General features: G+C 45.8%; 1 protein-coding gene across 3 annotated transcripts in view; it reads right to left on the reverse strand.

Moving 5' to 3' along the window:
* FGF1 (fibroblast growth factor 1) overlaps positions 1 to 13,674 on the reverse strand; it is a 91,280-nt gene that overhangs the window by 5,566 nt on the left and 72,040 nt on the right. For all 3 annotated transcript variants that reach the window (XM_081091770.1, XM_081091768.1, XM_081091769.1), the window contains one exon: positions 2,810 to 2,913. In XM_081091770.1, the coding sequence (XP_080947896.1) occupies positions 2,810 to 2,913 (104 nt within the window). The remainder of the gene's footprint in view (positions 1 to 2,809; positions 2,914 to 13,674) is intronic.

Below are 13,674 nucleotides of genomic sequence, written 5' to 3' on the forward strand. Positions count from 1 at the left end.
TGGCAAGTAATAGGTGCTCGCCAACGAGGTGGTGCGTTGAATTGGACTCCTGAGATCAGGTAGAGGCCTCGGGAAAGTTACCTCTGATTAGCAAGGTACTCCGCAGCAGGAAGCACGCAGCTGCTTATTCATCTGCAGTCTAGAGCAGTGACAACGAGGAGAGACACTGGAGCATTTTAGAACAAGGTGGGACATAGACGTAATAGTTAATTGGGTGACTCTGATGCCTCGGAAGGAACTTACCCAGACATTGGTGTTTGATGCACATTGTCAGGGGTGGGAGGAGGTTGGCACTTTGGGACCTGTGTGGGTTGCCCACTCCCCCATAGGGAGGGCTCACCCCATGACACCCCTCAGTGGGCATCAGGCCCCTGTTCTGTGACAAAGTAGAGGACGGCCACACCCCCCACCTGATGTCTCTATTCCACCACAGCAGTTGACACACAGAGAACGGCTGAGTCAGAGGCTGAGTCAGCAGGCCAAATCGGAGGTGCTGCCTCTGGTCTCCCAACAGGATTTGTCAGTGCTCGTTATGCATCTGGAGCAATGCCGAGGGCCTGGTTAGTGACAGCTGATTCATGGCCATTGTTTTCATTATTTTCTTTTTTATATTTAGCACGCTTTCCTCCCAGTTACATAGGTGACATATACCCACTGGAGAAAATTTGGAAAACACAGGAAGGCATTCACATCTTATAAAGTTAGCCTTTTACCATCTCCAGAGATAAGAGAAGGAATGTTTTGGGATATAGCCTTTTGAAGTTATTTTTTAAAATAACTATGTCCTTTCCACATGCACATAAATTTGGATCAGGATGGACTGATGCCAAAAATCAGTTAAAGAGTACGAGGCAGAGCTCTGAGATAGGTTAGAACTTGTCCTTATCAATGGGAAATGTAAAATTGTTGATGCCTCATATATGAAGATCACCGTCTGAATATTTTAGGTGAATTACAGTGACGGCCAGGATGATGGGGGGTGAGGGGGAAGGGGGTGTTTGGAGCCTAGAGAAAATCAGATTTGAGGAGTCTCCCCCAATATTTTTATATGAGTAACAGAAAGTTATAAACATCAAAACTGATTTAAAGGAGGAAAAAGCCACAAAACTAACATATAACCTATGAAATAATGAGGGCAAGGGATGTATAAACTGAATGTTTCATAGCCACTATTGACGGAGTGTCTCCCGTGAGCCAGTCACGCTGGTGGGCGGGTCTGTTCATTGTCTCCCTGCAGCCTCTCAGCCCTATATGCGGGTGGGTACTGTCCATTACTGTCCTCATCTTAGACAAGGCTCAAAAGGGGAGTAACTTGCCAAAGTGGCAGAGGCGTGAGATTCAATTATGAGCCTGCAAGTGAATGACCGATTGGTCAATTGATTTTATTACCAATTGGAAGAACTACCTTAAAACACACACCACCTATTCCCTATATAGCAGCCACTGCCTGGCTCCAAACCCTTTAAAGCTGTCCCACTTGACCTGTATTTCAGTAAACAGCTTAGTAGAGGCTACCTGTAACTGATGATCCCGTCTCCTGACCCCTAGGGGAGCATGTAAAAAGCTGAACTGCATTCACATCCCAAATTCTGGCTGATGATGGCTTCAAGAGAGGGTTTGCCGTGCCCACTGCCTCTTGACAATTCAATATAAATTAAAGGGAGCCCCAGACTAATCCCCCCCCCCCCCCCGGCTGCCTTCCTGTAGACATGCTAATCTTAATAAAAAGGAAGAAAGGAGTTTGGCTTGGGCTATGAGTTACAGCCAAGCCTTAATTATCAGTTGTTAGGATACAGAGAAAGGGTCATTGAAATCCAGAAATAATTTTAAGACCTGGGGCCATTGGCTGCAGCTCTCTTTCTCATCAAATATTTTTTTTTAATATGTTTTATTGATTTTTTTACAGAGAGGAAGGGAGGGGGATAGAGAGTTAGAAACATCGATGAAAGAGAAACATCGATCAGCTGCCTCCTGCACATCTCCTACTGGGGATGTGCCCGCAACCCAGGTACATGCCCCTGAAGGGAATCAAACCTGGGACCTTCCAGTCCGCAAGCCGATGCTCTATCCACTGAGCCAAACCGGTTAGGGCTCTCATCAAATCTTTTACCAGAGATACCAGTAAGGGAAAAATCAGATTTCCTCTGTTTCTGTTCCTTTCTCACAAAGACCACCATTAACAGAGTCAAACCTATATAAAGCACTAACCAGAAGAGGGATGGAGAAGGCGATGCAGAGGATGTTAGCTATTGAGTAAATTCTTTGTGTCTCTCAAGGGCAGGGTTGTGGTTCATTCACCTTCACATCCCTGCCGGTACCTAACTGTACTTAGACACAGGAGGCATTTGATAAATGTTTGTACAATTGGGCTATTAAATGTTTTATTTAGGAGACCCTTTCAAAGTGTCGTGTGTGACCTGGTCACTACGAGGATCTGGGCTCTGCAGTTCTTATAAAAAGCACAGTGGACACGCCTGTAACATGTAGTGGGGACTCAAGAAAGACTTTTGGAATGCATGAGTGAAGTGGAACTAGGTATTCTGAGATGAGTGATGGATGACTTACCAAAATTTCAATCAATGTCTCCTCTATGTGATAATACGTTTGAGTATTTTGAGAGAATACCGCAAGAAACTCTTTTATGTTTGTGCCTAAAATAAGGCAGGGTAGAGGGCGGGAATCCTACTGGAAAAAAAAATAACAAACAGAGACTAATTGTTGCTTTATAGTGTGTATCACTCAACATAACAAGATTTCTGGAAACCTCAAACCTTGGCAGAGTCTGGAAGCTTGTCAGCCTCATACTTACTGAGCCGTACAAAAGCCCGTCGGAGTCCATGGCCAAGTACTGGCCACTCTCGGTGCTCTTTATATACACCTCCCCCACGCTTTCCGCACTGAGCTGCAGCTGAACTGGAATAAAAATAACACAAGCAAAAGTAAATAAACACCAGGCCTTTGCCAACAGGGCCTGGCGGCCAGGACAGTTAGCCACGGAAAATTCTGCTCATTCATTTCAGAGCCTCAAGGATGAGCCTCAGATTAATCAAAACATAGAAATACAGTTCCTTTTTCTTTGCCCTCCAAAGAAAGCGGTCCACTGGGAATCATGTTCTTGAGAGAAGGAGAGATGAAGCAGGGGCGTCCACCCATCCCCGTTTGTTACAAAACCACCTGGGGTGCACTTTTCACGGAGCCTCACTCCTTGCTCTGTCTTTGTCACCTGGAGGGAGATAACCATGGGAGGAAGCGATGCGGGGTGCTGTAGAGTGGGCCACTGGGCAGCCTGAGTGTGTTCCACCTCAGTTGTCAGCCTGCTTTGGGGGTGTCTTTTTACAGCCTGGGCCTTCTAGGAATAGGAGCTTCTTGTGGACAGGTTGAGTCAACCCTCCATCCTCTCAGGCAACCCAGCTGGGTAGAGGCAGAGGGAAACCCTGGCTTCTCATTGGGAGAATGACCCACTTACCTGGAATTGCAGGGATACAAAACAGTGGTTCTTACCTGGGGGCAATTTTGGTATTCAGGGGCCATTTGGCCATCTGTGGAGACCTTTTTGGTTGTCCCACCTGGAGTGGGATGGTACTATTAGCATCCAGAAGGCAGAAGTTTAGCAGCATCCCACAATGCACAGGGAAGCCCTTCACAATAAGGAATTATTCAGCCCCAAAAGTCACTAGTGCCAAGGTTGAGGGCAGGGATGTGAATTTCCCTGAGTTACTCTCTCCCCATTTACACCAACTGCCCACTGCTGGGTACCTAAATGGAGTCCAGTGCCATCTGATAATTATTCATTTGCCCATGGTGGCTGTGATGGTTCATACTTGGGAATCACAATCAATTTTGGACTCTTCTGGACAATTCTTTGGTCATCAAAACCATCTCTATGACTAGGAGTGGAGTCTAGACCAGGGACCAGTGAGCACTCAGTGGTTGCACCAGAGGATGAGTTGGCCTCTCTGAGGCTCAGCTTTGTCAGAGGCCAAGGGGCCGGGGAAGCTGGAAAGAACACAGGGCTTTGGTTGGCCCATGTAGACCCCTTATGACTTTTTATTTTCCCTTTTTATTTAATTTCTGTGAATAAGAATTATATGCCCATGTTTCAAATCTAGAAGCAATATAAGAGGAGACCGTGAAAAGTCTGCCTCACCCCATCTTAGCCTCCCATTTGCAACCAGTGGGGATACAGCAGTGAACAGGACAGATGAGACCCTTGTCCTTCCTCCCAGAACCTTCTCCTGGGGAGGCAAAGACAACAAGGAAACCCCTCTGAGGTATATTTTAGGTGAATCCTTCTACTCAAATTTGGTGCATATGTGAGCAAATACATGTTTTGCCTCCTGCTTTTTTTTTTTTTTTTTTTACACAAGTGGTAAGATACTAGACGCACAGTTCTGCAGGTTGGGTTTTTGTTTGTTTGGTTGGTTGGTTGATTTTCGGCTTAACAACTAATTGGAAATCTTTCCATTTCATCACTGAAGGATTTAATCTCATTCTTTTTTACCAGTTGAATTGCGTCCCATTATGTGGCTATACTATGATCATTAAACCACTTCCCTATTAATATGCCCGTATTTTCTCATTTCCCTGTTTTCACTTCACGGGGGGGATACACAGTTACATTACCCTACCGAAGATGCAATTTTCTTGTCCTTGAAAGTCCTTGCTACAGAGACTCAGGTAAATGTAGTTTATCTGATTCATAGGAAGGAAAATGGAAGCCACGGACCTTCTTTCCCTCAGGTCCTCCTAACTCCAGTTGCTCTGAGAGAACAGGCCAAAGGGTCTCCTTGTGACCTGGGCCCTCCCTATTCTAGCTTCAGATCACACCACTCGCTTCACCCAGCAACTCCTTCAACACACCCAGCTCTTTGCCACTTCAGGATCTCTGCACGTGCTCCACACTATGTCTGGCACCTTCTTCGCCCTGATACTCGTAAAGTTGGCCCTTCTCCTCTTCCAGGCCTCAGCCTAACCCCTCTCCTCAGAGAGGGCTTTCCCACCCAAATAGCCTATGACATGCTATGATACCCTTCCCACCCCCCACCTCACCATTCCTGCCACTGCCACTGCCACCTTGGTCCCCACATCATCTTTTTCTGCCCCTTGTTTGTTTGTTTTTCCATGATACTTTATGCAAAGTACATTTTTTTAAAATCACTTAGAGGGTTACTCATTTATTTCTGCCTCCCCAGGAGAATGTGCAGAAATCTTGTCTGGGAGAAAGGGCAGGGATCTTGTCTGTCCTGTTCCCAATGAGGTCTCCAGCACCTCACGCAGTGCCCTGCCCTCTGGGGACAGCTAGTCTATATTTGTTGAATGAATAATGTTTTGCTAATATTTGCAGAGATGACTCTGTTGGTCCATCACCAATAAGCTCTGAGCTTTGAATTATATTTTCAACAACACCTTGCAGAGTGAAGTAAGATGGGACCAAGTTGAGAGTTGTGAGGCTCAAGGCTTCTACCACCCACCCTCTGTGTGACCTTGGCCAAGCTATTTAACCTCTAGGCCACAGTCTCCATATGGACTCAGTCTCTACAGTTTTCCTAGCTCTAACAGTCTATGACACAAGTAAATATGGTTGATAGCAATACTGTATACAATAGGATATTATTGGCAATAAAAAGGAACAAAGTACTGATGCATGCCACAACGTGGATGAACCTTGAAAACATGCTAAGTGAAAGAAGCCAATCACAAAGGACCACAGATTTTGTGATTCCATGTAAATGAAATCTCCAGAATAGGCAAACCCATAGAGACAGGAAGTAAATAATGGTAGCCAGGGACTGGGGAGGGTAGGGGGGAGAGAGAAAGGAGAATTATGGTTAGGAGGTAAAGGGCGTCTTTCTGAAGTGACAAAAATGTTCTCAAATTGATTGTGGAGATGGTTGAATACTCTGAATGTCAGAAAAACAACTGAATTGTTCACGTTAAATGGGTGAATTATATGGTATGTGAGTTTAATCTCAATAAGGCATTTAAATAAATTCTCTGCGTTTTCATTTATGGTTTTCAGAGAGCTTGCTATCAATTTCTCAACATAATCCTGTATGTTTAAGAGAGACCAATGGAGGGGGATAACCATTTATTACAGCTACAAGGTCCCAGGCAGCGAGCATCCTAGTTTCTCTCTTGGTATAGATAGTGTCAAATTAGAGTGTAGGCTCCATAGTCAAACTGCATGGATTTAAATTCTGGCTCAGCTGTGTGATCAAGGGGCAAGGTATTTACCTCTGTTTCCTTATCTATAATGATAGCACCTGCTTCATGGAGTTGTGAGGATGAAATGATCCAATGCATGGAAAGTGCCCAGGACTAACTATCGTTTTCACCATGCTTAGGTGACATCATCGCTCCTCACAGCATCCCCTGGAGGAAGGTGGCACTGGCTCTGTCCTACAGGTGAGAAGACTTGAGCTTGGTGACAGCATGGTTTATCCAATGTGATACTTATAATCAGGGGTAAAACCATGAGCCATGTCTAAGCATCCCAAGTAGCCTGCTTTATCCTCTCTTTCATGAAACACATTGAGCTTCAGGTCTGGGAAACATTTGTCCAAATGAAGCTGTACTCACTCCCCTCATGGACTCCCTTGTGTTTAAGGTCAGACATGTGCAAGATGGCGGTGGTCATCCATGATCCCTTTTGTAGCCATAACATATGGAGTGACATTAGCCCCTGGGACTTTTTTCCATCGAGCATCCCCATTTGTCGGTATTTAGTTGAACGCATTATAGGTGCAACAGAAACCCCAAGGGGCAAATCCTTTTAGGTAATCAAAGATGTTTTCTTAAAATAGACTTTATCTTTCAGAGCAGTGTTATGTTCACAGCAAAATTGAGCAGAAGGTACAGAGATTTCCCATATACCCCCTGCCCCGCAAATGCATAGCCTCCACCACGATCAACATTCCCCACCAGAGTGGCACATTTGTCATGACAGATGAACCTGCATTGACACATTGCTTATCACCTAGGAAGATTTTTATAAAGCTCTTGATTTCCTAGTTCATTTCTGTTCTATGCCTTAAATAGTTCCCATTCATCTTGCTGTGGGGTGAGCGAGTTGACTTTGCCGTCTGTGGAGTCCCCTTCTGGCTGTGTGAAGGCCTCACAGAGCAGGAGCCAGCGCTGCTTGGCACACGAGCCAGTTCTCGGCCATGAGCCCCAGCACCAGGGTTGTTACACTGGTGAGAGTTCGTCTCAAGAGTTTCCTCTGTAAATATTATTTCTCCAGGATGTCCAAGTTTCATAGCTCATTTTCACTGAATTTCTTTCTGGCTAAGTTTCCTAAACATATATCCTTCTGCAAGTAGGGCTGGCAGGAAGGAGTAACACCCAGCCCAAGCTACTCGTGTAACCGACTAGGTGTCCAGCTCCCTAGTGTGACTTCATTCCAGTTTTCCAAGCCTACATCCTCCTGCAGTTGCTGCCAAGGAAGAGTGGGAAGGAGAGAGCATGAGAAAGGGGCTCAGAAAGAGGGAGGAGCTGGCCACACAGCCTGGCTGTAGCCAACCGGAGCTCCTCCCTCTTGGAGCCAAGCGGAAAGCCATTCAGTTAACAGTATTCATTAACCTTCTGTGGTGTGCTGGGAACTGAGCTCAATGTCGGACAATGGCCCTGCCTTCAGGAGTTGATGCCCAGTTAGGGGTACAGATGATCCTATGAATGATAAAACAACACAATGGCAAAAAAAACACACCCACTTGTTTTTGAGCTAAAAGCAAACAAAAGCAGGGCAACTACAACAAAAACTCTCCCCTATTCTCTCATTTATATATATGCTAGAGGCCCGGTGCATGAATTCGTGTATGGGTGGGGTCCAGCTGGCCTGGCCCTCATTGGGGCTGACTGGGCCAGGCTGGCCAGGAGGAGGAGATGCGGGAGGTTGGCCGGCTGGCCAGCCCTGCCCCTGATCAGGGTGGAGGGGGGGCGATCGGGGGTGGGGCCAGCCCCTCCCCCTGGTCAAACTCTGGTCAAACTCCCGTTTGAGGAGACAATTTGCATATTACCCATTTATTATATAGGATATAATTTTCTTCCAAGGAGAAGAAGAAAATAATATACAGTGAAAAGAGCAAATTACAAAATAATATTTAGCCCTGGCTAGTGTGGATCAGTTGGTTGGGCGTTGTTCCATGCATCAAAAGGTTTCCAGTTCAATTCCCAGTTAGGGCACATGCTCAAGTTGCTGCGGCTCAATCCCTGGTAGGGAGCATGCAGGAGGCAGCCAATTGATATTTTGCTCTCAAATTGATGTTTTTCTCTCTCTCCCTCTCCCATTCTCTCTCTCTAAAATCAATAAAAATATTTTTTAAAATAATATTTATAGTACATCCTTAATGAAAATTTTATGAAAAATACAAAACAATGTGCATAGCTCATGAATATATATGGAGTAAAATAGAAAAATGTGCCCCAGATACAGATCAAGTTCATATAAGCAGCAGCTCTGGGAAGGATAAGACGGGGGAGGGGAGTAGAGGGAACTTCCCTTTCATCGTAACTCTTCATTTCTTTTGTTTGTTTATAAATCCTCACCCAAGGATATTTTTCCATTGATTTTTTTAGAAAGAGTGGAAGAGAAGGGAAGAGACAGAGAGAGAAAAACATCAATGTGAGAGAAACACATCGATTGGTCGCCTGGACAGGGGCCAGGGATTGAGCCTACAACCGAGGTATGTGCTCTTGACCAGAATTGAACCCAAGACCCTTCAGTCCTTTGGCCAAAGCTCTAGCCACTGAGCCAAACCGACCAGGGCCTAGCTCTTCATTTCTTTAAAAACACAATTCTGAGGCAAGAACAGCCAGCTGGTAACACTGGTTAACTCTGGGTGATGGGGCTGCGGGTGTTGGTAGAATTCTCCTCTGTACTTTTGAGGGGATGATTCACATAGAAAGCCCAGTTCTCAGTCAATGGGCAAACACCGAGCGCTGGCCAACACTTCCATTTCTTGCTCCCGATGACCCCTGTGATGCTCCAGGACCCAGCTCAGGCTTGACCCCAGGGACCATCTAGTTCTAAACAAAGGGATCCATAAAGGGGAGTCTTCTGCAGGCAGTCAGGGCCCAGGAAGGCTGGTGAGGCAGGACAGGGGTGAGGGACCACCGTAGCCACACCTTTCTGCTCAGTTTCCTTTTCCAGCACCTTCCACCAGGTTAGCACCAGAGCAGGGAGGAGCCACTCCTCTTCATCCCGTCGGGGGAGCTAGGACTTGCTATCTGTGCACAGGAAGGTCGGTGGCTCTAAAGCACCCCAAGCCTGAAGGGGCGAGCACTTTTTGAAAAATGATACGTCACTGAGTCCACAGTCTCCTTAATGTTCCCCAGTTCTGGCCTGGGGACCGCGACTTTGACTTCGCTGGAGACCTGCAAAGCACTATTTGAAAAGGTACTCTTGTGTGAGACATAAATTTCTGAAAGGAATCCAGTTTACAAAGCGTTGCAAAAATGGGCTGTAAGAAGGTGGGAGATGTTTGCTTGGTGGGTTTGTGACCGTATTGTCAGTAGAATCTGGAGTCCTGCTCCCTTGCTAGGAATAAATACATGAGGGTGTGCAGGCGTGGGAGTGGCCTGTCAGTCAAAACTAAATGTCAATCGGCTGCAATGGGCAAGATCGCCTTGTGGATCGAGCCCCTCCCTGTCCCCTGAGCGTCGTTGGGACCGCGTCACGGGTCTTTACTTAGAGGAACCTACGGAAAGGGGAGCCGAGCCTTTGAGTGGAGATGCCGGCCCCTAACGAGGTGTTCTACCTTTTCTTCCAAGCAACCGAGCAACTGTAAGCCTGTCTCTCTGGTTCTCTCTTCTGCTCCCCAGAGCCTTCCATTAGCTCTTAGCGATAGTTTATTTGCAGTAAGATGTGTGACTCCTACTTTCCAAGGACAGAAAGGAAAAGGTGTTAGGAGCCTGTCGGCGCCTAAAGAAGTGAGTTCTTGGGACCCTGCACCTGGTGTCTCAGCCCCAGGCTGCCCTCACCCTCACCTTCCTGCCCCGTTCTAGAAATTTTAAAAAATGAGATCACAACTGGTGCCGTTAGTGAGACAAACGCGCCGAGGGAAGTGTTGCTTCTGCAGCTCCGTGGCCTGTGAGCCCGCTTTCCACTTCTCTCCAAAGAGAGGCCAAAAGAGATTATGTGCCTGGTTTATTCTGGGTCGAGACTTCCTGTCCTTTGCCATGTTTACCCAAAGTGAGGTCAGCCTCATTCAGAGCTCTGTGAGGTTGTTTTATGTCAGTGGCATTTATAATTAAAGCGTAGCCACAAGCCGGGCTCCGCAAAACATTAGAGAAAGACGGTGAAGAAGAAGAAAAAATGGAGTTTATGGGAAAAAAATTCCAGTGGTTTGGAATGCATATATATCTGAAAAAGGCTTTTCTTAGTGTGTCAAGGCGTCTGCTTCCCCTTTAGGGTCTGAAAGGGGTGCCCGGAAAATTTTGTTACAGTCCATGGACTGTGTGATATTAAAAAAAAAAAGAAGTTTATCTAGAAAAATCCCTCCCACGTAACCAGTTAAGGGGTGCACGGGGAGGAGGGGCAGGGAGCCTTCTGGCATCACATCGACCAAGGTGAGAACCCCGCTGGGAGAGCTCTCTGCCTGGCAGGGGGTCGCTGTGTCCGCGCTGGTCACGTGAAAAGCTACCTTGATGTCCAGCCCGATCTGGTGGCCAGCGAAGTGCCTTTCCCGGTAGGTGCCGTCCCGGCAAGCGCGAGGAAGGAAGTCTGGCTGCCTGGAAAACGAGGGGCGGGCGGGTTTCACCGGAGAGAGGGAGTCTGCCCTTTGGAAAGGGCTGCACAGTAAAGTAGCATTCTTTGGACCTGCCAACTACCCTAGTGCCTTTAGGATGTGGTTTGATTTATAAATATTTGATTGGCACACACTTTGCTCAGAACATTTCCATCTGTGTGGCGAGCGGTGCCGGTAAGCCTGCTCCCCACGCAGCCTCCGCCGTGCTCGGGAGGCGAGGGGTGCAGGCTGCAGGCGGAGGCGGCGGCTTTGGGACTCTCCTGAGCTTAGGATCTCCAGTGAGCGGTCCCCTTAGGAGTCCCATCCAGGACGAAGTCATGGTCCCCGTCACCAGGCAGAAACTCTAGCAGGAGGAGTGGAATCAGACACGGAGCTGTCGCTGCTTTCACGGAGATGCTTGCTCTGTGGGAGAGGGTACCCGAGCAGGGCTTGCTGGGCCAGTCTGGGCACATGAGACCCACATGCCAGGCCTTGGGAGTGCCAAACCTCGACAGTCTCAGAGACACGGAGAGCAGGAGTCACCCTCGGTCTAGCGAGCAAGCACAGCAGGTATTCACTTAACAGCCTCCAAAGATCAGATGGTGAGAGGAGGAAGGCCAGGGGCCCTCAGGGATGAGGACGAGGAGTGTGTACACACGTTTACAAACATTATCACACTTAAAATTCCTACTTTCTTATGAGATGGGTACCCTTGTCATCCTTGTTACTTTAAAATTTAAATTTGTTAATTTAAGTATAGTTCCTACACAATATTACATTAGGTATATTATTTTGAGGTATACAATATAGTGATGTGACATTTTTATACCTTACAATGTGATCACCCCACTAATTCTAGTGATCATCTGACACTGTATAAGCTTATCACAATAGTATTGATTACACTTCCCTTTACCTTTTTCACCCATCCCGCCATCCCCCTCTTTTCTGGTAACCATCCCTTTCCTCTCTTTTTCAATGAGTCTGTTTTTGCTTTGTTTGTTCATTTGTTTTGTTTTGTTGATCCCACATATAAGTGAAACCATACAGTATTTGCCTGTCCTTGTCTGACTTATTTCACTTAGCATGGTACTTTCTAGATCCATCTATGTTGTCACAAATGGCAAGGTTTCATTCTTTTTTATTGCTATGTAATATTCCATTGCATATATGTACCACATCTTTATCCATTCATCTATCTATGGGCACCTAGGTTGCCTCCATACCTTGGCTATGGTGAATAATGCTGCAGTGAACATGGGGGTGCATGTATCTTTTTGAATTAGTGGTTTTGTTTTCCTTTGGATAAAAATCTGGAAATGAAATTGCTGGGTCATATGGTGTATCTATTTTTAGTTTTTTGAGGAATCTCAATACTTTTCCATAGTGGCTGCACCAATTTACACCACCAATAGTGCATAAGGGTTCTCTTTTCTTTACATCCTCACTAATGCATGTTATTTGTTGACTTTTTGATTACAGCCATTCTGACTGGTGTGAAATGACACCTTATTGTGGTTTTAATTTGCATTTTTCTGGTGATTAGTGATGTTGAGCATCTTTTCATATGTCTGTTGGCCATCTACATGTCTTCTTTGGAGAAATGTCTATTCGTGACCTCTGCCCATTTGTTTTTAAATCAGATTGTTTATTTTTTGTTATTGAGTTATATGAGTTTCTTATTTATTTTGGATATCTACCCTTGTCAGATATATTATTAGTGAATATATTCTCCTGTTCAGTGGGTTGTCTTTTAGTTTTGCGGACGGTTTTGTCATCCTTGTTTTTAAAATAAGGAAACTGATGAACATGGAGAGGAGGTGACATCCTCAAGGTGACATGGAACTAGTAAGTGGTGATGGGACCTGCACCTACATCCATCTGACCCACATGACAGGCTGTGTGAATCCAGTATGTTTATTTAATATGTTGGTGGGGCAAGACCAGTGTCATGGTGTTGATGTAGGGGCAGCAGTGGCATATGGAGAGAGCCTTAATCATAAAGAAGCTGAGGATTCTGTGCGGAGCTTTCCCAGTTACTTGCTGGTCATGGGCCCTGTTAGCTCTGTGTTTGTTCACCGAATGATGATAATTTGTAACCTCACGGGCTTCTAGCTAGGCAGAAACAAAAGAATCTAGTGCAGAGCCTGGCCCTTCCAGGTGCTCAGTTGGCATTTATAGAATGCTAGTGGCCCGGTGCATGAATTCATGCACATTGAAAGGAAATTAATTAGAAGAATGTTTTAATATCGCTATTCGCCCTTTCTCTTGAATAGAAGTGTCAACTAAATTCACAATCAACAATGACAGATTGAAACACACACGTGCAAATGGCGCCAGTGAGAGCTTTATTATGTATCATGCATGTGCGAGTCAACTTAGCCTTTTATAGATATAGAATAAACTTGCTTAATTAGACCTGCTTTCTGATTTAGCTAAACTTTTTCCAGCCCAGTGAAGCACCCCAACTTCTTTTTCAGGTAATTGTCAGCAAAACATCAGTAAATATCAACACGAAGCAGATTATTATTGTAGCTCATGCAGGAGAACAAAGGGTAAAATATTTAACTGCAGCAGTGTTTGACTATATTCTGCACAGTGAGAAAACCTGAAGTCATTTTCAAGGTCCACCATTTCTTACTTCTTTTCAGTCAGGTGAAATTTCTAAGCTTTCTAAATCTCTGTTTTCTGGCGAATGAAAATAGGATTCTACAGTCTCCTGTCTACCTACTCCAGGACTTCTGTGAGGATCAAATGAGATGAGGCACATGCAAACGCTTCACAGACATTTGGTTAAAGTGTAAAATGTTTCCACCTGGCTATAAAGCAAATCGTGTTCGTGGGCTGAAGAAACTGCAAGGAGGCTAGTTGCTAGGGAGAGGAAGCTGGGCATTGCTACGTGATGTCATTACCTGGAGCCCACAGTGACCGTTTCTGGGCTGGGCTGGGG

This window comes from Myotis nattereri (genome assembly GCF_964212035.1).
Source record: "Myotis nattereri genome assembly, chromosome: 5".
Lineage (NCBI taxonomy): Eukaryota > Metazoa > Chordata > Mammalia > Chiroptera > Vespertilionidae > Myotis > Myotis nattereri.